Source organism: Ursus arctos, chromosome X (assembly GCF_023065955.2).
Source record: "Ursus arctos isolate Adak ecotype North America chromosome X, UrsArc2.0, whole genome shotgun sequence".
Taxonomy (NCBI): Eukaryota; Metazoa; Chordata; class Mammalia; order Carnivora; family Ursidae; genus Ursus; species Ursus arctos.
Window position 1 is genome coordinate 78,604,528 of NC_079873.1, and position 25,206 is coordinate 78,629,733.

General features: G+C 36.8%; 1 protein-coding gene across 8 annotated transcripts in view; it reads right to left on the minus strand.

Moving 5' to 3' along the window:
* The window catches only part of ZMAT1 (zinc finger matrin-type 1), a 35,989-nt gene extending 12,131 nt beyond the window's left edge, over positions 1–23,858 (minus strand). For 4 of the 8 annotated variants that reach the window (XM_048213706.2, XM_057313256.1, XM_026490577.4 and 1 more), the window contains exons 1-4: positions 23,542–23,850; positions 8,364–8,470; positions 1,642–1,743; positions 1,390–1,564 (exon numbers count right to left, since the gene is read on the minus strand). In XM_048213706.2, the coding sequence (XP_048069663.1) occupies positions 1,390–1,564; positions 1,642–1,743; positions 8,364–8,470; positions 23,542–23,821 (664 nt within the window). In that variant the 5' untranslated portion in view covers positions 23,822–23,850. Of the gene's footprint in view, positions 1–1,389; positions 1,565–1,641; positions 1,744–6,386; positions 6,462–8,363; positions 8,471–23,541 lie in introns of all 8 variants that reach the window. The other 4 variants (XM_057313252.1, XM_044380819.3, XM_057313251.1 and 1 more) reach the window with 3 other exon arrangements.
* Positions 23,859–25,206: the final 1,348 nt, after the last annotated feature.

Genomic DNA, 25,206 nt, shown 5'->3' on the forward strand with positions numbered 1-25,206 from the left:
GAGTCTGGCCAGTCCAGATTTGTGGTGTTTGTATCAAAATAAAATTTATGCAGTTGTTTAAGGCTATAAAATTATGTTTCCACAATTATAGTTATTTTAGAGCTCTTACATTTAGTATCCTACCTGAGCTCAAATTGATGAGTTTGGGGGACTGAAAATAAGACTTTACAAGATGCTTTCTTATTGTAGGCCATACTGACTCTAACCCTCTTTAGATGACAGGAAGAAAAACAAATATACAAAAATTATGGAGACTAGAATAAGTTTAAAAATAACTCTGATTTAATCATTTTATTTTATTACTCATAGCATTATTATTCATAGTTATTTATATTATTATTCATAGTATTATTATTCATAGTATTCTTTTTTATTGATTTTTCATTATGTTCAGTTAGCCACTGTATAGTACATCATTAGTTTTTGATGTAGTGTTCAATGATTCATTAGTTGCGTATAACACCCAGTGCTCATCATTATTAAGAAAACAGTATGTTTTAAGCTTGGATGAGGCCTACAATATGAGTTGGAAATTAATGTTCGTAAATTTTCCATACTAGGCATGCCTTATTCCTAAAGTGTTGAAGCTAGTGAGAATGCGGTAAATTATTTATTCCAGAGGATTAATCATCTCATTTTTTTCTTCTAGCACACAAAATTTTCAAAGCACAAGTTTGGTTTTCCAGGGTGTACTCTGCCACCCTAGGCCAGAAGTGAGATCTTTAGGTGAGATTTCTCATGTGCTGGTGACTCAATATCACTGGAAGGAGGAAAGAGACAATGTTTTATAGTTCTCTGTTTCTTTGGGATCTAGAATAAAATAAGTACCCATTACTGAATGATGATGTTGGTGGTACTTTATATTTATAAGAAGAAAGAAATGAACTATCAGGGTAGAAGGAGAATCCATAACTTATTTTTTTTTTTGCTTATAGTTATAGTCAGAAAATGTTACAGCATAACTATATTACGTGAAAATACTGGTGTGAACGCACATGTGAGATAATGTTCTAGAAAGTACTAAAGAAGAAGAAATGAGATAGATGGCAAGGGAAAGAAGAAGGAGCTAAGTAAGATTTGATGATTTGATTAAAAAATGGAGAGCTCAGGCTGCTTTTTGTTGTTTCTTTATAGCAGCATAGCAAATTACCTGCTTTCATTTATACTTAAACTAAAACGGAAAGGTCATAACATTTCTTAAAGTTCAGCTAGGATTATAATTTCCATGTTAAGCAACAAAGACACAGAAAGAAATTAACTGGGCAGGAGAAGAATCAAGTTATTACTCCAGAGTGGGAGTCTCTCCAATAAAAAAAATGGATAGCAAACTTGGGAAAAAAATGATAAGGAGCCCCTGTATTGAAGCTGAAGAGGTGAATGTAATCTTACCCATCTCTGGCTGAAATCCTGATGGAGATACCTGATCATGCTCCTCCATTAATTGCTTCAGTTTTTTAGCATGGACTTTTCCCACATAGTGAGACTGAGCAACAACTGGGGAGCTAAATATCATGTTGCAGAGATCACAAAATTTGTTTCTGTCCGCTACTTCACTCCTATGGACCTGAAATAAGCATAATCTTGTTGGAATGATTTGATAACTCAAAGTTTAGAATTACGACATCAATATAAGTCACTTACCTCAAAATTCCTAACATCCATCTTCATTTTCTTACCAGGCACTTCATTTTGATCCCCATGCATTTGAAAATAAAACCTAACATTTTGAGCATGTTTTTCACTCTGAAAAAAGATATAATATGACTTTGTTTATTCAATAACAGAGGCACACTGAGTTTACACCTCTTTGAATTTGAGGATAGCACGTGTGAGTTGTAATATATGCGGTGTGTACCAAGTTTCTGAAAGAGCTTCACATGCTTTTTCAAATCTTGAAATCTCAGTTAAAATGAAAGTAATGTTATAATTTAGAGGTCAATAACTTTTATGTTCTTGGTTTTGACAGAGACTCCTGGTTGCTTCCTAATATCAAATTTCTTCTTAGTTACATGTCTTGGGCAATATACCCAGCTAAAAGACTACATGTTTCAGCCTCCCTTTAAGCAAAATGTAACCATGTGACTAGATTCTGGCCAATAAGATATAATCTGAACTATTGGTTGGAACTTCTGGGAAATCTCCTTAACAGGCTGAAGGATGAGCCCTTTTAACCTTCTTCCCTTCTGTTTCTGGAATTAAGATGGAAAGGTCACAATTCCAACAGTCATCTGGGACTATAAGGGATCTTGAGGACAAAAGCTAGCTCAGCAGAACAGAAAATGCCTAGGTTCCCAATGTCATGGAACTGTCATATGAGCCCTGCAACGCCTACCTCTCAAATGCTTTTATGTGAAGATTTTAATCCTTCTAGGTTAAGCATATGAGAAAAATCTCTAAAAGATGTGTAACAAAATATGTAAGAATAACAAAAATGCTGATGTAGGTAGAAGGGAAACTAACATCCCTGAGCACATGCTGTGATACAATCACTATCCATAGAATCTTAAATTATGAAATATATCCATCTTACAGAAAAGTATAGAAACTAATATAGCTGAAGCCAATACCCACCACCCATTTTTAACAGATGTTAACATTTTGCTATCTTTCTTTCAGATCTCCTTTTTAAAAGAGGTAAAATTTTATATATATGGTCCTATCTCTTATTATAAATTACCATTCAATATGTGGTTTGTCTTTTAACTTTATGATGATTTTTTTCATGTAAAATTTCACTGCCACATATCTTCCTTTTAAAGCTATAGTAACGAGGTGAAACTATTGTACAGAAAGGCAAACAAAGCAATACAATAATATAGAATAATAGCTTCAAAACAAAAATATATATGAAATTTAGTATATGACATAAGTGCCACTACAAATCAATGTAGCAAGAATGGACTGTGAAATATACAGTGCTGGGACACCTGGATATCTGTATGAAAAAATGTCATAAACACCCTCCATATGCAAAATTCAATACTAGATGGAGTAAATACTTTAACATGAGAAACAGAACTTTTAAAGGTATTAGAAGGAAATATCTATATGGCAAAAGTGCAAAAATAGTTGCTTAAATATATGAGTATAAATACAAATGGAAATATTAATAAGCACAACATCATTAAAACTCAAAACTTCTTTGTCAAAGATTAATTGACCCTATGGTTGTGGGTTCATTTTTAGGTCTTCTAATCCATTCCACTGATCTATGTGTCTATTTTTGTGCCAGTGCCATACTGTTTTGATCACTACAGCTTTGTAATAGAGCTTAAAGTCCAGAATTGTGATGCCTCCAGCTTTGCTTTTCTGTTTCAAGGTTGCTTTCACTATTCCAGGTGTTTTGTGGTTCCATATAAATTTTGGATTGTTTGTTCTAGCTCTGTGAAAAATGCTGATGGTATTTTAATAAGGATTACATTAAATGTGTAGACTGATTTGGGTAGTATAGACATTTTAACAATATTTGTTCTTCCAATCCATGAGCATGGAATGTCTTTCCATTTCTTTTTTTTTTTTTAAAGATTTTGTTTATTTATTCGACAGAGATAGAGACAGCCAGCGAGAGAGGGAACACAGCAGGGGAGTGGGAGAGGAAGAAGCAGGCTCATAGCAGAGGAGCCTGATGTGGGGCTTGATCCCATAACGCCCTGAGCTGAAGGCAGACGCTTAACCGCTGTGCCACCCAGGCGCCCCTGTCTTTCCATTTCTTTGTCCCTCTTTAATTCCTTTCATCAGTGTTTTATAGTTTTCAGAGTATAGGTCTTTCCCCTCTTTGGTTAGGTTTATTCCTAGGTATCTTATTGGTTTTGGTGCAATTGTAAATGGGATTGATTCCTTAACTTCACGTTCTGCTGCTTCATTATTGGTGTATATAAATGTAACAGATTTTTGTAAGTTGATTATGTATCCTGGAGACGTTACTCAATTTGTTTATCAGTACTAGCAATTTTTTGGTGGAGTCCTTTTGGGAAAACTGGACCACAACATGGAAAAGAATGAAACTGAACCACTTTCTTACATCATACCCAACAATTAATCCAAAATGGATTAAAGACCTAAATATGAGAACTAAAACCATAAAAATGCTAGAGGAGAACACAGGTAGTAACCTCTTTGACATCGGCCGTAGCAACCTCCTTCTAGATATGTCTCCTGAGGCAAGGGAAACAAAAGCAAAAATACACTATTGGGACTTCATCAAAATAAAAAGCTTCTGCACAGTGAAGGAAACAATCAACACAACAAAAAGGTAACCTACAGAATGGGAGAAGATATCTGCAAACAACATATCTGAGAAAGGGTTAGTATCCAAAATATATAAAGAACTTACCAAACTCAACACCCAAAAAATGAATAATTCAGTTAAAAAATGGGCAGAAGACATGAATAGACATTGTTCCAAAGAAGACATCCAGATGGCCAACAGACACACGAAAAGATGCTCAACATCACTCATCATCAGGGAAATACAAATCAAAACTACAATGTGATATTACCTTACACCTGTCAGAATGTGTCAACAAGACAAGAAACAACAAATCAACAAGACAAGAAAAAACAGGTATTGGCAAGGATGTGGAGAAAGGCAAATACTCTTGCACTGATGGTGGGAATGCAAACCGGTGCAGCCACTCTGGAAAACAGTATGGAGGTTTCTCAGAGAATTAAAAGTAAAACTACCCTATGATTCAGCAATTGCACTACTAGGTATTTACCCAAAGAATACAAAAATACTAATTCAAAGGGATGCATGCACACCGATGTTTATAGCAGCATTATCTACAATAGCCAAATTACGGAAACAGCCCAAGTGTCCACTGACCAATGAATGGATAAAGAAGAAGTGGTATATACATACAATTGAATATTACTCAGCCATCAAAAAGAATGAAATATGGGATGCCTGGGTGGCTCAGTTGGTTAAGCGTCTGCTTTTGGCTCAGGTCATGATCCCAGGGTCTTGAGATTGAGTCTTGCATCAGGCTCCTTGCTCAGTGGGGAGTCTGCTTCTCCTTCTGCCTGCTCTGCCTGCCGCTTCCCCTGCTTGTGCTGGCCCTCTCCCTCCCACCCTCCCTCCCTCCCTCTCTCTCTGACAAATAAATAAAAACTTTAAAAAAAAAAGAATGAAATCTTGCCATTTGCAATGACATGGATGGAGCGAGAGAGGGAGAGTATAATGCTAAGGAAAATAAGCCAGAGAAAGACAAATACCATATGATTTTACTCATATGTGGAATTTAAGAAACAAAACAAACTAGCAAAGGGGAAAAGAAAGAGAGACAGAGGCAAACCAAGAAACAGACTCTTAACTATAGAGAAAAAACAGATGGTTACCAGAGGGGAGGTGAGTGGGGAGATGGGTGAAACAGGTGATGGGAATTAAAGAGTGCACTTGTGACGAGCACCAGGTGTTGTATGGAAGTGTTGAATCACTGTATTGTACACCTAAAACTAATATTATGCTGTATGTTAACTAACTGGAATTTAAGTAACTTAAGAAAAATTCAAAACTTCTACAGTACCGTTTTATTTTAGATGTGCAATAAATACTATATACTGAGATAGTCTGAGAGTATTAACCAAGCTGTATACTAAAGAGGAAAAAAATCACCTTTTCAAATAGAGTATTTGTATGGAAATGCTTTAAAATATATGGAAAGTTATAAATAGTTTTGATGATTTAATAAGTATAAGCACCAAACTCACAGATGGCACTGAAATTTAAATTTAAAAATATGCTACATTATTAACAATAGCCAAATTATGGAACAAGCTCAAATGTCCAACAACTGATGAATGGATAACACACACAATGGAATTTTACTCAGCCATAGAAAAGAATGAAATCTTGCCATCTGCAATGACATGGATGGAGCTAGAGAGTATAATGCTAAGTGAAATAAGTTAGTCACAGAAAAACAAATACCATATCATTTCACTCACATGTGGAATTTAAGAAACAAATGAGCAAAGTGGAAAAAAAAGAGAGAGGAAGGCAAACCAAGAAACAGACTCAACTATAGAAAACAAAGTGATGGTTACCAGAGGGGAGGTGGGTCAGGGATGGGTTAAATAGGTAATGGGGGTTGAGGAGCACACTTGTGATGAGCACCAGGTGTTGTATGGAAGTGTTGAATCACTGTATTGTACACCTAAAACTAATATTGCACTGTATGTTAACTAACCGGAATTAAATAAAAACTTGAAAAAAAGAAAAAAATGGTAACCTATAGAATCTAGAATTAAATTGATAAGAAATGGAATTTTGAGAGACATGTACAGCCCATTTTCTATTCTTATTAAAACCATACTGCTTTTCAAAAATGTTTTTGAAATCCATACATTTTAAAAGTACTTATTTCATAATACAGTGAACAGCAAACCTGACTCTTCGGAAATCTAGCTTTGCTCTCCCCAAATTTTCCCAGAGCAGAACAGCTTCTCAAAGGTTCAGAATTCTGTAAAATATTTTTAAAAACTCAGTCTTTCTGAAAATGTATAACCTTTCAAAGTACTAGAATTGGCAATGCTTTAAATATCAATTTCATTTTATAAAGTGCCAACTTTTTAATTGTAGGTTAGTAGCAAACATTTTCTAATTATACAATGTGTAAACTTATCTACGTTTGCTTTTTAATATCATAAAATTTATTTTGCAATGTATTTTTACTGCCTGCATTATTTGCAGAGTTTTGTGAAGATAAGGACATTGTGTTATTTATCAATATGTATAGTTTGTATATGTATAATTTAATCTTTATAACCATCCAAGCTCTGAAGTATTGGAAGTTCTCAATAAATATTTGTTAATAAAAAAATGATCTAACATTACATAATGCTTTATTGCCATTAAAATATTACAGAAAAATAAAAAAGTGTAATGATAGGACAGGTGTCCAGAATATGCTCTTGTATGAAAAAACAAGTATAAAACAATGTATACGATTATCTTTTGTTAAAGTGTGTGTGTGTGTGTGTGCACATGCGTATGCAGAAAGCATACTGGAATCATATTAGCAAAACAGAAGTTAAATGATGGTTACCTACAAGTGACAGAATTATAACGGAATGTGATTTTCTCGTATTTTTGTATATTTTCTACACTGAATAGAACTTCATAAGCCCACAAAAAGCTATTTTCTCAAATTTAAATTCAAATGGTTCGAACCACAGTTATCACAGAGCCCCCTGATTGTCTCTCTTTACTAACTCTAAATCTTTGAACTATGGGGTCTGAGGATGTACTCAGCACTGTCACGTATTTCATTTCTTTTAATTCTCACAAGCTTAGTAAGAGAAATTTTACCACCCCTATTTTGCAGGTTCAAGAAACATGCTGAGAGAGGTAAAGTGACTTGCCCAGGGTTATACAACAATGATGGCATTAAAGCTTGAATGTAGGTCCTCACAATCCACAGCCAACAAGATTTCCCTATCTGTAATTATAGTAATTGAATCCCAGTCAACATAAGAACTGAAATATAGCTGCCAATAACATTAGCAATGGGCAAAATGAAATGTGTTTAAAAAAGTAAAGCTGGCATTGTATTTTTTAAAGTAAATGTATCAAGTACGTTTGGTAATCCAGACACTAGATATGAAAGAAATCCAATAGCTCATCATAGGATATAGAAATGGGGGGGGGGGTAACACCAAATGAAAGAAAAGAACACTGGACATGAAATCAGAAGAAATCATTTTTAAGCTTAGTCATGCCAGTGATGCTATGAAGAGTCACGATCCCTCTGGGTCTCAGTTTTTTAATCAATAAACCAAAGGAGTAAGAGCATTAAACATCCCCTCTCCTAGCTTTAGAATTCTATGGTTCTGTGCTTAAAAAGATGTTGGCTAAGTCAAGTGCAAGACTGGTTCGTTTTGTTTTTACAGCCTTCATTTACTATAATGGAAGACTCTGGAGTTCTATAATATCGCTTTATTCACATTAATAGTTTCCTACTCAAGCTTTATAATGCCTCCTTTATATTTACTATGAGGACATGAAGGTTATAGTGGCTTGGTGAATACAAAGTGAGACAGAATGGTGTGAAGAAAAGAAAAGAAGCTTTGGAGTCAAAAAGACTGATTTTAAACCCAAATTCCCCAAACTTAAGCTAGTAAGTTACTGTCACTCTCTGAGCCAGTCTCCTAGTCCACCAAAGGGAAATAATATCACCTAATTCATAGGATTTTCATAAGAATAAAAAATGATAAAATATGACGTTTATCTGCTACATTTAAAAACCTCCTTTAAATGAGTTTGGAGGATAAACAAATATATAAATAAATATATGTATACATTAAACCATAAAAAATAAAATAAAAACCTCCTTTAGACTCTATTTCCATTATTCTTAACCTACCTCATAATGTGAAATCCTTTGTGATTCAAACTGAAGCACCACTCCACATATATTACAAAAGTTATCTGTATAAAGTTCAGTCTTTTCCTGTTCATTCCAAGTCATATCTATGAATAAAATAAAGGGAGGTGAGACTGTATATCATACTAATGAATATTTAGAAGTATTATTTTCATTCTTCAACTATCTATTGTTTTATATGTCACCTCAAATCTGAGTGCCTGTGAGGCTACATTAATAGCTTTTTACTTATCAAGGATGTAATTTAATATGGGTATATTAAGTATGCTTCTAATGTCTGATATAGCAAGAGTTACTTATTTAGCATGATAAGTCTAGGCAATATCATTCCAAAGGAAAAGTTATGGGAGTATCAGTAACTTCATGAGCTTCATTGGGTGAACTAGGGCACCGATAATGAAAGGCAGGATTAAAAAACCCACCCTTGAAATTTTGTTTTACAGGAGATAATCCTAAGAAAAACATTGTTTTAAGACTGTCACTTATCTAGAGCTACGGCTCCAATGTTACCTAAAAATCATTTGGAACCACAAAGAAACTTTGCTCATGGTGGGCAAACATCCTCCATTGTTTTAAAAAGATCAGCATACCTATCTGGCAAAGCATGTCTTGCACAAGCCCCTCAAATCTAGAAATTATGCTATAGTGTTTCTCACTGTAGTAATAACACATACTGAAACTTTCTGCATTTACACTTGAGGTCCACACTTTTTTTTAATAATAATTTTTTGTGAAGTTATGTTAGTCACCATACAGTATATCCTTAGTTTTTGATGTAATGTTGCATGATTCATTATTTGCGTATAACACCCAGTGAACCATGCAATACGTGCCCTCCTTAATACCCATCACCAGCCTATCCCAATCCCCCACCCCTCTCCCCTCTGAAGCCCTAAGTTTGTTTCCCAGAGTCCAAAGTCTCTCATGGTTCATTCCCCCTTCTGTATACCCCCCCCCTTTCTTCTTCCCTTTCTTCTCCTACTGATCTTCCTACTTCTTATGTTCCATAAATGAGTGAAACCATATGATGATTGTCTTTCTCTGCTTGACTTATTTCGCTTAGCATAATCTCCTCCAGTCCCGTCCATGTTGCTGCAAATGTTGGGTAATCGTTCTTTCTGATGGCTGAGTAATATTCCATTGTATATATGGACCACATCTTCTTAAGGCAGTCATCTCTTGTTAAAGGGCATCTCGGCTCCTTCCACAATTTAGCTATGATGGACAATGCTGCTATGAACATTGGGGTGCACATGGCCCTTCTCTTCACTACGTCTGTATCTTTGGGCTAAATACCCAGTAGTGCAATTGCTGGATCATAGGGTAGCTCTATTTTTAACTTTTTAAGGGGCCTCCACACTGTTTTCCAAAGTGGTTGTACCAACTTGCATTCCCACCAACAATGTAAGAGGGATCCCCTTTCTTCACATCCTCTCCAACATTTGTTGTTCCTTGCCTTGTCAATTATTGCCATGCTAACTGGCAAAAGGTGGTATCTCAATGTGGTTTTGATTTGAATTTCCCCGATGGCTAATGATTTTGAACATTTTTTCATGTGTCTGTTAGCCATTTGTATGTCTTCCTTGGAAAAGTGTCTGTTTGTATCTTCTGCCCATTTTTTGATTGGATTATTTGTTTCTCATGTATTGAGTTTGAGAAGTTCTTTGTAGATCTCGGATACTAATCTTTTATCTGTAGTGTCATTTGCAAATATCTTCTCCCACTCTGTGGGCTGCCTCTTAGTTTTTTTGACTGTTTCCTTTGCTGTGCAGAAGCTTTTTATCTTGATGAAGTCCCACAAGTTCATGTTTTCTTTTGTTTCTCTTGCCCTTGGAGATGTGTCATGAAAGATGTTGCTGTGGCCGATGTCAAAGAGGTTGCACCCTATGTTCTCCTCTAGGATTTTGATGGATTCCTGTCTCACATCGAGGTCTTTCATCCATTTGGAGTTTATCATTGTGTATGGTGTGAGAGAGCGGTCAAGTTTCATTCTTTTGCATGTAGCTGTCCAATTTTCTCAGCTCCATTTGTTGAAGAGACTGTCTTTTTTCCACTGGACGTTTTTTCCTGCGTTGTCAAAGATTAGTTGCCCAAGGAGCTGAGGGTCCATTTCTGGGTTCTCTATTCCATTCCATTGGTCTATGTGTCTGTTTTTGTGCCAGTACCATGCTTTCACAGCTTTGTAGTATAGCTTGAAATCAGGCAATGTGATGCCCCCAGCTTTATTTTTCCTTTTCAACAATTCCTTGGCGATTCGGGGCCTTTTCTGGTTTCACACAAATTTAAGTGCTGTTTGTTCCAGCTCTTTGAAAAATGTCATTGGTATTTTGATCGGCATGGCACTGAAAGTATAGATTGCTCTGGGCAGCTTAGACATTTTAACTATGTTTATTCTTCTGATCCATGAGCATGGAATATTTTTCCATCTTTTTGTATCTTCTTCAATGTCTTTCAAGAGTGATCTGTAGTTTCTAGAATATAGATCCTTTACCTCTCTGGTTAAGTTAATTCCGAGATAATGTATGATTTTTGGTGCTATTGTAAATGGAATTGATTTCCTAATTTCTCTTTCCCAGGACCCTCAGATCATGACCTGAGCCAAAATCAAGAGCCAGCCAGTTAACTGACTGAGCCACCAGGCACACCTAAAGATATTTATTTTAAAAGTTATATCAGATATTTTCAACTAAGCTTAATTTTCAGTATCACTGTATGCACTAAAAAGGCTTTCTTAAAAAATTGCTTGTCCAAGATAAGAATAACTATAATTAACATCACTAATCATCAGAGCAATGCAAATTAAAACCACAACGAGGTATCCCTTTACACCTGTGAGAATGCTTAAAATCAAAAACACAAAAATTAACAAGTATTGGTGAAGATGTGGAGAAAAAGGAACCCTCATACACTGTTGGGAATGCAACACTGATGCAGCCACTGTGGAGAATAGTATGGAGCTTCCTCAAAAATTAAAAATAGAATTATCATATGATCTAGTAATTCCACTACTGGGTATTTACCCAAAGAAAACAAAACCACTAATTTGAAAAGATATATGCACCCCTATGTTTATTGCAGCATTATTTACAATAGCCAAGATGTAGAAGCAACCCAAGAGCCTATCCATAGATGAACGGATAAAGAAGATGTGATGTATATATCTACAATGGAATATTACTCAGCCATAAAAAATGAAATATTGCCATTTGCTACTACATGGATGGATCTAGAGGGTAGAATGTTAATTTAAGTAAGTCAGTCAGGGAAAGACAAATACCATACCATTTCACTTGTATATGGAATTTAATAAACAAAACACATGAACAATGTAAAAAAGAGGCAAATCCAAAAAGCAGATTCTTAAATACAGATGAAAACCTGGTGGTTTCCAAGGGAGGTGGGTGGGTGAAGTGGTGAAATAGGTAAAAGCATTAAGAGCACACTTACACTGATGAGCACTGAAAAACATACAGAATTTTTGAATCATTATATAGTACATCTGCCACTAATAGAATACTATATGTTAATTATAGTTTAATAAAAAGAAAGAATAACTGTAATTAGGAACATGTCAGAAATGCCTTGACAAACACTTAAAAATTTATCCCTATAATATATCAATAGTATCCCCTCTGAACTATTTTTTTAGATTGTTTTAGAATATATGATTTATCTTTGACTCTAAAATCAGCAAGGTGAAGAGGTTAAAATGTATTTCAGGACTTCCCTTGTTTCAGAATTAACTATTATATGCAATTTGAGCATACTGGTAGGATTTTGAATTCCCCTTTAAAATCTTTAACTAGGAAATATTATAATTTATTGGCAATATAACTTACTACCAAAGGTAAGTTTCCTTTAAGAAGACAAAAGGAAACTACTAATTTAGAAGTTTAGTAATTCCTAAAATATAACACTCATTTCTCTCTTAGATCAATCTTTAATTCCAGATTTCCCCAGGTCTAAGTACTCAATGTTTGAAACTCAGTGTTTCCCAACTCAAGTTGGGAAATACGAAGGCCAAGTATTTTAAGCCAGCCTTTCATTACTGGTGCCCCACACCATCTCCATGAAGCCCGTGAAGTTACTGGTGCCCCTGTAACTTTTTCTTTAGAATGGTATTGCCTAGACTTATTGCCTTTGACTCACTTCCTCAAACAAGTTTTTGGTCTGTTTTTCTTTATTAAATGGCACAATGTTTCAGGCTCAAAATCTCAGCCATTCTTCTCCCCAGAAAATCACTATTTCATGTCAATTCTAGCTTATAATGTCATTTCATATCCATCTCTTCCTTTTCAATTCCCATAACACTACTCTAGTTCAAGCCATCAATGCCTTTAGGCATCATTTAGCTTTATGATAATTATTGAAGTTAGTGTCAAAGTACTATGGTTGACATTTTGGAAAGAGATAAGAGAAAAGAATGAGCATCTATTGAAGGCCTTCTATGTGTCAAACAAAACAACAGCTTACCCCTTTAGTCCTTAAAACAAATCTGCAATGTAAGTGGCATTTCACAATTCTGAAGATTAGAAAACAGGGATTCGGTACAATCAAAATTATTTGTCACATGTGTTATTTGGTGGAGCTAAAACTTAAACTTTATCTCTACTTTTTCTATTATATACATAACTGTCCCACATGTTAGAAATGATGAATTCCTAATCTCAAGAAATTTACAATTTAGCAAATTTACTAAGTGTATAGTTAGTATATAGAAAAAAACTATGATCCCAAGATCAAATGTCATAAGTGATAAAAGACACAAGGTACAGTGTGTTCCTGCTGAGGAGTTTGAGAAAAGTTTTCTAGAGAACAGGTTTTGAACTAAGATTTAAAAGGTGTAAAATTCAGATAAAAAAGTGGAATAAACATTTGGGGAGAGGCAAGTATATGAAGGACGATAACTGAAAGGTTGGAATGAGGCCAAATCATAATTGTCTTCACTAGGGCATTTGGATTGAATTCTGCATTCAAAAAGGGAAAAGTAGCAGCTCAAAATGGGGATAGGAGTTAGGAATCAGTTGCAGGCAAGAGTCATTGAGGCTTGAACCAGAGGGGCAGCAGGCACAGAAAGGAAGGAATGGATATAAGAGATGTAACTATCAAAACCAGAGGGGCATTAAATCCTGAGCTTAGAACTTGCTATGAATATGATAAGCTTTTAGCTCTATCACATCTAAGCTTACACAGTGTTATTCCTGATGCAAGAAGTGGAACTCTGACCTTAAATCAAATAAATTCACTTATAATTACTTGTCAATGGGATATTCTTTGTGATTGTAATAAAATGAACGTGCTGATATTCTGACTTCAGTCAATCAAAAACTAAAATATACAAAAATCTGTAATTAAAAAAGAAGATACTGGAATCATGATGCACATTAAAATGCACTTAGGAGGACTGACCCTAATTTTCTTTAAATAGCATGTTTCCCTAATAAATTCAAATATGATTAAATCTACATTCAAAATTTCAGGTACAAAAGCTCATGTAAAAATTATTCTCAATCAGGGTATCACATCAAATTCACATGCAGTTTTTCAAAATCATACATGCTGAACTAAAAATCTCTGTGGGTGGTCCAATCCAACCACAAGTGATTCTGATAATCAACCATGTTGGGAATCACTGCCCTACAGGACAGGCTCAGATCCTTACACATAACGGCTGCCCAATATCTATTTGGTGACTAAGCTGATTGACATACCCCCATTCCCCTATTTGAGAAATGATTTTTGGACTCCCAGAAGTAAATGGCCTATAGCCAATTCTGAAAGTGGGAGATGAAATTGGTGATATATAGTGCAGGTGTTTCCCAGCCTGTCTCAGGGGGAAGACCTAGAGGGCAGGCCAACTTCAGGTAATAGATGTTAAATTACGGGTCATTTGAGTAAATGATGTTGGCTGTGAGGAAGATGGCTGGAACAGGAACTAATGTTTATTGTGGACTCACATATGCCAGAAACTAAAATAAGTGTTCTCACAAAGAACTGGGGCTTTGGAACTGGTTCTGGTAGGAATGAAGAGATGAAGAAACTTGGCAATTTGTTTCTTCCTCTTTTTCCTTTTCTTCTTTATACTCTCTTCACATCTTTTCTCTTTATAAACTGGTTAGAATTTGAAACAAATGTATTTTTATCGGTTGGTTGTTAAATATGGGCTTACACTGATTCTTAATTCCAAAAGCAGTAAGAGTTGTAAAAAGCACTAGAATGAGAGACTGCATTAGCCTTATTTACCCTATTAACTAGCTATACGACTAAGAACATAACACAACCTTTCAGACTTCCATTTCTAAAGTTTCTTTGTACTTGACCATATATGGATTGATAGTTATCAATAAGAAAAGGTTGTATTTTAGATAGAAATACACAGAGAAGTAAAATTTTGGTGGGGTACTTATAGAAGAATCCAAATATCTTAGCTCCTTCCAAATAATGTCTATCAGGAAACAAAAGATGATTTGAAGTTTTAAGCAGCTATACAATCATACAGACTTTAGGGCCTAAAAATTCAAAATGTCCCAATATTTCTTCCCTTACTCCTCCATTTTCTGCATTTCCTTATCTATGTCCTAACCCTTAAATTGGTTCTCTCCAAGGTATTTCTTTGCAAAAACATACACAGCATTTCTATTAATAAATATAATGTTTTGGTCATTATAGCTAGTGTCAACAAATTTTTTTTTATCAAATTAGGGTATTATTTTGGTTATAATTTAGGTACGAGTGGCTCAGTTTTCTTTTCCAACAATGAATACACCAAATTCATGGCAGATGGTCCTGCATCTTCCAGTCTAATTTAGTTAGAATTTAGGAGAGCTAAGGTTAAAAATATAAGTAGATTACACATTAGAATATCAAATGACAAAATAATAAATGCTGTGAAGTGTGACTTCATCCTTCATCTGCAGCAAATAAAGTTCTTTGAACGTGGGAAGGTAAATATCTCCCAATCTTAGACATGTTGCTTTAATATTCCTAGCATAGTACTTCTCAACTGTTCTTCATGCTCTGACATATTTGAATTTTATATGCCATCATAAACTTGGAAAAGAGCTATGGATAGGGGAGCAAAATTTTATACGCAGAATCAAAGCCCACCTTAGTGTAGCTTGATAATGAGATCTTAGTGATACAATGCTGTGCTCCCAAATAAAGACTTGGATATACTGTCTTTGAAACATACAGGAGTTTCTCACGCTGATAATATTTCTTTGCATTTTAACATAAAAAGAGCAATGGGAAATAAGAAAGCACTATCAAAAACTAGGTTCAAAATGGAAAAAGACCTAAGGCTGATAACGGAGTTACGGCTTAAAGGATATGGAACAGATGAAATAAAACCAACATTTAATGCATGGTCTTGTTTACATTCAGAGTTAAAAAGAGAGTAAAACTGCTTTGCAATGCTGTCCTCTGTGGTCACAATAAACAGTACACTTCCTCAGGTGGCCAACTGTTAACAAATTAAGCATAACTTTTAAATACTTTATTTTCCAGAAATTAGACACATCGGAAAGTTCTTCAGATTGGAGAAATATGGTCATATAACAAAACTATGACTTATAGGTACAGAGTTGCAGTTTGGGACAATGAAAAATTTCTGGAGATGGAAAGTGGTGAGGTTGCCTAATAATGTGGATGTACTTAATGCCACTGAGTTGCACACTTCAATATGCTTAAAATGGCAGTTTTATGTTATATATATTTGGCCACAATAAGAAATGTAATAAAATACTGAAAAAAAGTTAAAATAAAAGACAAAAGCAAACTTCTCCTCCCTCAACCACAGGATGAAGGGCAGGCAGTTCCCCTAGAGTCAACCTATCATTCAGAGGAAAATGCATGAGCAAGTAATAAACCTTTGTTTAGCTATTTATCACATAAGTGATCCTCTCTTGAATAACAATTATAAGGGTTAATTAATAAATTTTCATAAGGGTTATTTTAAATGAAAGAGTGGTTTTGTGACAAATCATAAATGGGATCTGATAAGAAAGTTCATGTATTTGGTGCTCCTACAATTTGATTATATTTTTGTGTGGTGTTAGCCTTTGGCGAGAGAAAGAATCAACTAATTTTCTGTTAATGAAAGTATTTAGTCTTTTTAAAAATTTTACTATTTGTCAGAGACAGAGAGAGAGTGCACAAGCAGGGGGAGCGACAGGCAGAGGGAAAAGCAGGCTCCCAGCTGAGCAAGGAGCGCGATGCAGGGCTCCATCCCAGGGTCCTGGGATCATGACCTAAGCTGAAGGCAGATGCTTAACCGACTGAGCCACCCAGGTGTCCCAAGTGTTTAGTCTTTTTATTTTCTTCCTACAGGAGTGTTTACATGACTTGAGAAAGCAAAGCTTTCGTAATAATTTGGATTGGGGGGAAAAACTATGACCTACAGTACTGGGTAGAAGGAAAAAAATAAGCTTTTGAGTTGGTCAAACAGATTCAAATCCTATCTCTACCTCTGACTATATAGCCTTGAGCAATTATTTAACCACTCTGAGCCAGTTTTTTTATCTAAAAAGTACAGAAAAACAATGTCTCTCCCAGGACATGGTGACTATTAAATGAAACAAAATAAAATGTTTAACACACATAATCACTTGAAAAAGTATGCTTGTTTACTAATTCAGTAGCTGAAAGTTTTACTTAATATTATATATAATAACTTTTTTTATGATCAGAGTAATTTTAGAGATCATCTAGTCCAACATTTCTGAATCTTAGTACTATTGTCACTTGGGGCCAGATAATTCATTGTTGTGAGGGGCTATTCTATGCATGGTAAGACATTTAGCAGCATCCCCAGCCTCTACCAACTAGAAGCTGGCAGCACTCCCCAGTTGTGACAAACAAAAATATCTCCAGACATTGACACATGTCCCTTGTGGGGCAAAATTGCTTCTAGTTTTTAAGTGATTAGTCTACTGTTCTCATTTCAAAATAAGGAAGCTAAAGCGCAGAGGTCAAAGGAAACAAAGGATTGGGGAAGTTAAAATATATGATTCCAGATTCAGGTGGATTTTTTTTTTTAAAGATTTTATTTATTTATTTATTTGACAGAGATAGAGACAGCCAGCGAGAGAGGGAACACAAGCAGGGGGAGTGGGAGAGGAAGAAGCAGGCTCATAGCAGAAGAGCCCGATGTGGGGCTCGATCCCACAACGCCGGGATCACGCCCTGAGCCGAAGGCAGACGTTTAACCGCTGTGCCACCCAGGCGCCCCTCAGGTGGATTTTGACATGAAAACGTTCCAGAAGTCTGAGGGGAGGCATTAGTAATAGCTGAGGGATGTTTTAAAGTAAGTGAAATACAAATGTTAGTACAAATAATTAACATTCTGTGGATTAGAATCCCTTATGTTGACATAAAAATATTCAATTCAGCTTGTTTGTCTGCCTTTGATGATATAAAAAGCAAAGAGGATTCACTTCCCAGAAACTCATTTTTAGAGACCTTTGTTGGATTGTACCTACTCCAAATAGCTGCATTATTATATTAAAGTAAAATACCATTAACTTCTGTATCCAAAAATGCAATTGAGTGTGAAATCCAAATTATCCTATTTGAAACTTTTTTCTAATACTACTAGATAACACCAGACAACTTAGGATGAAATAGATTTTTGTGATAAAAGAAAAACATTTATGGCATAAGTCAGAAAAAAATACAATGAATCTATTCCTATGATTTGGTCCACTCTCACGAATGAAATTAAAAACCATACAGGATCTGGGGTGCCTGCGTGGCTCGGTCGGTTAAGTGTCTGATTCGTGATTTTGACTCAGGTCATGATCTCAGGGTCCTGAGATCAAACCCTGTGTTGGGGTCTGCACTGGGTGGGGAGCCTCTTTAAGATTCTCTCTCTCCCTCTCCCTCTACACCCCGGATGCACCGTGCATGCACTCTCTCTCTCTCTCTCTCAAATAAAAATAGATAGATAGATAGATAGATAGATAAACAAACAAACAAATAAAACCAAAAAACCAACCACACAGGATTTCTAAGGAAAGGAAGATTGTAACATACCTTCAGTTCTAAGTACAAGAACTTTCTCTGTTCACTCCAATTAAATGTTCTTTGATTATCTTGATAAGAAGTTTAAGCTTATTAAAATTAGATGATTCTCTATATAAATGGCTATAATTAACAAAATGAAACTTACTTACATTTATTGCTGACAATTAGATTTAGTTGTACAAAACATCAAATTTCTTCCTCAAGACAACCCATCAAATGTTTATGGCAATAACTAGCTATTCACTGCTTTAATGCTTTGTTGAGGTGGGAATTTCACAGTCCAACTGATATTGATGCAAAAAAAATAGCATTGTAAAAAAAACCTTTTTGCATCCTATTTTAATAAAGTGACAAGAATGGAGCAAACCTCAGAAGAGCTGGCTGCAATCATATAAACATAAATCTCACTCTTAGTCACAGATTTAAGTCAGGTATTAATAAACCAGAGAAACCATCATTTTAATTCTGCAAAGCGCAAATGTGCTGTATTCTCCATGATTACACCTTTTGAGATAGCCTCCCTCAAACATTTTGATTTAAAAGGATTTTTTAATAGCTGACTTGACCTTTGCAATTTTTTAATGCCATCATATAAAGTAAAGATAAACAGGCTCAACACTAAGTTATGGTGGAAAACGGACCACGTTAACCTTGCCAAGGTGTTTTAACTCTTGTTTTCCCCTAAATGTCATAACCCATTTAAGGAGTTTTCAGAAATATTATTTGCACCAGAAATGCAGATTTGTACCTGTGAGCGTTATTAACACTCAGTTATAATGCTATCTAGTATCCTTACTTTCTCAGTTTATAAGATTAGCACCTGACCTATAAGTTTGGCAAGTTTTGGTTATTTTACACAGATTGTTACAATAAAAAAATAATGAAGGTTTTCCTGTAGCATATTAACAATTACAAAATACAATGTAATTAATAAAATTACTGGGAGTACTAATTTTATGTTTAATATTGACTTTGTCTTTATTTAAACTAAGTCCCTGACCTTCATAATAATAAGCACTCTCTGGCTAGTTAGCTCTGGAGTCCTGCCTGCTTGTGAAGTTATAAAATGAATTCAAGTCCTGTGTATATCCATTAATTTACTTGATCCTATGAGAGCTACTTGGTGTCAGAAAGCCACCATGCCATTCATTCCAACAGGTTAGTAAGTGTGAATGGATCTACAAGACTGGTTTCAGGTGGAAAAGAATCAAAGTTCATACCCTAACAGATAGATGATGAATATAGGAGGGGGCACGCTTAGTCAATATTATCACATATTGACACCTAATAAAGACAGAGGGTCAGAAGCTAACAAGTGGTCATTAACCTCTCTCCAGATATCTCCACCCTGCCAAATGTAATGAACTAAAAATTAATTCTAACAGTTTGCTGATTATTCCTTCCTAGATACCACATTTATAATATAATGTGTTTTAGTGTGCCTGTAGTATATAAGACACCATGGGTAGAATAGATTTATAATGAACAATGGGACAGCCCTGATAGTTTAAGAGTTTGACAAGTGATATTTAAAATCGTATTTAATCCCAGTTATTTGTTCATTTTATAATTTTACTATCAAGTACTACTATTGAGCTCTTTAATATAGCTGTGTCTAATTCATCTATATCCTCATCACTGAGCATAGTGCCTGGCACACACGCATACAGGCGTTCAATAAATGATTCCTGAATAAATGAAGGAAAGGCCATTAACTAGGTTTTCTTATAGTGGGCTTGAAACTTTACCAAATAATAAGGAGACGAAGGTAATTGTTAGGTAATTGCTATGCAAATGAATTATTAATTAAGTAAAAAGCCAGCATGTCCTCCAATTTAAAACAGAATCCACTTAATAATTTATTTTTCTTAAAAGGAAGAGGTAAATAAACAAGAGGGATTTGTTTTTGTTTTGCTTTTTACTATGATTACATTGGAACATCAACATTGGGTCAAAACTCATTTTTGAGCCATTAAACATTTTTGAAAATGTTACTGAATGAAATATGAAGTGTCCTACAAAATCTCATGACTCCCCTTACTGTGAATTCTGGGCAGGTGTGTGTTTTGTCATATGTCCATTTACTTGGCATTTCTTTTGTTTGTTGTTTTCTTTTTATTACCCAATTTCCCATTTGTAACCTCAAAAGCTTCTATCTCCCCTGCTTGGCAATTTCTAATCTCCACTGACATCTGCTCATTACCAACCCCAAGAAAGATGTTGGCTACAGTTGAAAACAGTTCAGCAAATGCTTGATCAAACAACTTTTAATGGTCCTATCTGGAGTGGACTTGTAATAACTGGAATCTTGACAATTCTTTGTCACCGTTTAGACCAATTTCCTAACCAGGGCTTAAAAAACAAACAAGCAAAAGATAACGGCAGACCATCAAGCAACATTTTTCTCTCTTCTCCTTTATCCACTATCGTACAACTGGCAACCATTTATAGTCTTTATAAATATCTAAACAAAAATATTTTTGAGGCCTAATAACGTTTTGGACAGTGTACCATATCACAGATTTATCTTCTGTTAAGGGTAAAGGTAAGAGAGTTTTGGTTTGCAGTGAACAGTTAATGAAGGATATTTACCTAAAATGAAATGGTAAGAGGTAATTTTTAGATAGCAATATTTGGTTTTTCATATCCCAGTAAATGGTCTCAACACTAACAACACAGATTTCATTACTCACTGAATGTCAAATGATAACTATGGTCAAAGTTTCTCATGGCTTATGAATTACTGTCCTAATGAACAGCCATGGAAATGCCATTGAGAATATCAATGCAGAACTGCAAAATCGTGGTTCATACTTTCAGATCTGAAATCAGCCTTGGAGTCTGGCTGGTCCAACACCTCTATTTCAGAAATGTCAAAACCCAAATCCAGGAAGTTTGTGATCTGTTCAGGGTCACAAAATCTAGTAGATAAACAACAGAACCTAGGTTCACTGCACCAAACTCCTATGCTAGAGCTCTCCTCATTTTGCCAGCTAGTAATAGTATATACAGGGTATTGCTGCTACTTTATGAATTTCTATCTCTTAAAGCCATCAATACCTATATAAATTCAAAGATACTATAACCAAGACAGTCACAGAGACAAGCAAAAAGCCATTTGCTCCATGAGATACCCATGAGATACTGGTCCTAAAGCCTACTGTGGAAAGGCCATGACAGCCAGATTGAATTGTGATCTCGACCATCTCTAAAAACTGTTCTCTCGGGGCGCCTGGGTGGCACATTCGTTGAGTGTCTGCCTTCAGCTCAGGGCGTGATCCTGGAGTTATGGGATCGAGCCCCACATCAGGCTCCTCCGCTGTGAGCCTGCTTCTTCCTCTCCCACTCCCCCTGCTTGTGTTCCCTCTCTCTTCTCTGGCTATCTCTATCTATGTCAAATAAATAAGTAAAATCTTTAAAAAAAACCTGTTCTCTCCCTCTTTGTAGTTATACATAGTTTGGTATAAAAACAAAAAAATACATGGGGCGCCTGGGTGGCTCAGTCGTTGAGCGGCTGCCTTCGGCTCAGGGCGTGATCCCGGCGTTCTGGGATCAAGCCCCACATCGGGCTCCTCTGCTGGGAGCCTGCTTCTTCCTCTCCCACTCCCCCTACTTGTGTTCCCTCTCTCGCTGGCTGTCTCTCTCTCTGTCAAATAAATAAATAAAATCTTTAAAAAAAATACAGATTTCATATTTTCATCCTGAAACAACTGTACAAATTCAGGCTGACTTAAGACACTACAGTCTTTCAAAGGCTGCCTTCAGTAAGTGAGTTAATAAATAAAAAGACATCACCATATCACAGTGTATTTCTAACTTCCATATTTAGTAAGTGGCATTTATGTAATGTGCCTATGACCAATATTGTAAAGGAATTATTTTTTACTTTGCCATTCCTCCAAAGTGAAAGGTGTGAAAGGTTATGAAACAGCAGAGGGCTATAGCATTTAAGAATGTGAAGAGAAAATCATTTTTATGGGGTAATTTTAATGGGGTGTTCTAAGAAAAAAGAACTTAAATTATTCTACTCCATTTTGGCGTCCACGTCTTTCACTTTGGAGGCAAGTCAGCAACATAAGGTAACACACAAATACTGGAAATTAATTACGAAATTGACGATGGCAAAATGCTTTACTGAGCTCTTCTGTAGTGGAATCGGTCCCAACAATCTAAGAAGCATTTCCAAACACTGCTTTAAAACACATTTCAATGGCAAATTTTACAGTTTGCTGTTAGTAGGCTGTTTACTAGTATATAGTATTTCGTGTGAACTAGAAACCACTTATTACTGAAATCATCAAGAAATATCTTTTTTATGTTAGGAGTAGTATGTGTTGGTAGGTACAACAGCACTTATTAAAATCAAAACCATCTCAAAGATGGGCCCCTAAACCTTGCTCTACAAGGTCACACCCTCAAATAGCCAAAGAAAACTCTCCAAAGTGATTTCTGAAATCTGTGCTTCTACCACACTCTCTTCCTTTATTCTTTTCTTAGTACAACCCCCTCCACCAGACCCTAGGACCCTAAAGTCTCCTACTTTAAAGCTAAAGTATACACTCTAACCTCCCCAAATTCCTAACCTCCTCTCTCTTTAAATACCCTACTGCAAGTTTCTCCACTGCAGGACGCTGAATTTCACCAAACGGGGTTTCCTCCCTCTTACTTATTTCTTCGGCCTTTTCTCTTTTATCTCTGCCCCCTTTCTCCATCAGTCCCCTTTCCCTTTCCCTGACCCTCCAGTTCCACAGCACTTCTACCTTGCCTCCTCTTTTTACCAAATCACACCTCAGCTTCGTAGACCATACTGAGGCACCCTGGCTGGGAGAAAAACTATGTGGTATTTTTCTTCCCTTCAAATTCCTGCCTTGTGAATACCTGCAGCTCCTTTTCCTGGGGAACCCCCACCCAGCCTTCTTGGGGGGGGGAAAGAAGTAGGGAAGCCCCTCTCTGCTTCGGTCCATCTTGCACACTCGGGGCTACTACGGCGGGGCGGGGCGAGCTTGGCCTTTACTGCGCCACAGCAGGTGGGGGGTGGGGCGGTGACGAACCGCGCCCAGTCCGATCTCGGACGGGCTGAAGAGAGGCAGCGAAGGAGATGGGGCCGCCCCCACACCCCGGGACGGGAACTCACCTTCTCTGAGGCAAGGGCGGGTGTCTACTTTAAAACTACTGCCCCCCCTCCCCGCCGCCGCCATAGTGGAGCCGCCAAAGCTGCCGCCGCCGTCGCCACAGCCACCGGCAGGCGGGCTGGCAGGGGTGGAGGTGGCGGAGGAGGCAGGCACAATCACTGCCGCCGCCACCGCCGCCGCCGCGCAGGCGGTGTAGGAGGAGGAGGAGGCGGCAGAGACGGTAGCTTCCTGAGGGGAAGACTCCGCCGCCAGCGGTGTGACTGTGCTCGGCGCCGCCGCCATCGCAGCGAGGCGCGGACAATTGCACTTGCGCCTCGCTCCCGTTAAGCTCTTTTAGCCCCGCCTTCCGCTTAGCCCCGCCCCCTTCGCCCCTCTTTTCCACGCTTCAGCTCGAGCCTCGTTCTCACTCCTTCTCCCCACCAATAGGAACACTTTGGACCCGCGGGCTTGCTCCTCCCCTTTCCCCCACTGCTTGGCGTCACCCGCTTCCCTGTGGAGGGGAAGCGATGATGGCCAAGGGCAAAGGGCAAAAAGCGCGGGATGTAAAAGCACGTGGGCCTCACACAGTGAGGCCTCTTTCTTTGGAGGAGCTGGTCTAAAACCAATTAAAGGTTAAAAAAAGTCTGGAAACCAACTGATTTCACCTCCAAAATATCTCTTTCTTGTAGCCCTCAGTACAGAGTACAGAAATAAACAGAATACTTGGTCATGGCATTTTCATCATGGGGTCGTAAACAACTACTTATCTATCCGTCTACCCATTTAAATAACAGGAAAAACCTGTGAATCTGGTACCCAACTGAAGAACTAGAATATTACAGATAATTTAAAACTTCTCAACATTTTCCCCCAACTGCCCTCCTAAAGAAACCAATATCTTGATTTATATTTATTATATTCTTATCACATACATGTATGACTAAACAATGTATTTTACTTTTGTTTTCAAATTTCACAACATTTTGCATCTTTTTCTAGGTAGCATTTTGGGACTTTTATCTTTTGCTAAACATTTTCTTTATAAGGTTCATCCATGTAGCTGTAGTTCATTCACTTTTAATGCTGTATAATATCCCATTCTTTTCCCTGTTGATGGATATGTGTCCTGGTGCTTCTGTGCAAAAGTTTCTCTTAGGTATGCTCTCCTTTCCAGTCTCATTTCCATTGCCCTATTTCAAGTCATCATCTCTTGTCAGAACTATGGCTTCTGTCTTACTGATCTCCTTTCCTCTGATCTCAATCCCTTCCACTGTCCCCCACCTCACCACTCTTACTTTATGATTCAGCAATATTAAATAAATTACAGATCCCTATGAAGACTGTCATTTCATTATGCACAGTTGTATATATTGTTCCCTCTTCCTGAAATGCCCTTTTCCCCACATTGGGCACATGTCTAATGAGCCCTTACACACCCCCTTGAAACCCAGATAATGCATCCCTTCTTCCAGTAACCTGTGCTGTCCTACAGACTTACTTCCACCCCCCTCTGTGCTGCCCCTATAGCCTGTGCATATTTGTATTGTGTGCCTTTCTTCTCCATAGCCTGGGAACATTTTGATACAAAAGACAGTTTGTTTTATTTTTGAATCCTTGTGCTCTAGCACAGTAAAGTCCTAGAGCCAAGGTCACAAGCCAGTGGTTCCTAGGGCTAGGTCCCTAAGTCC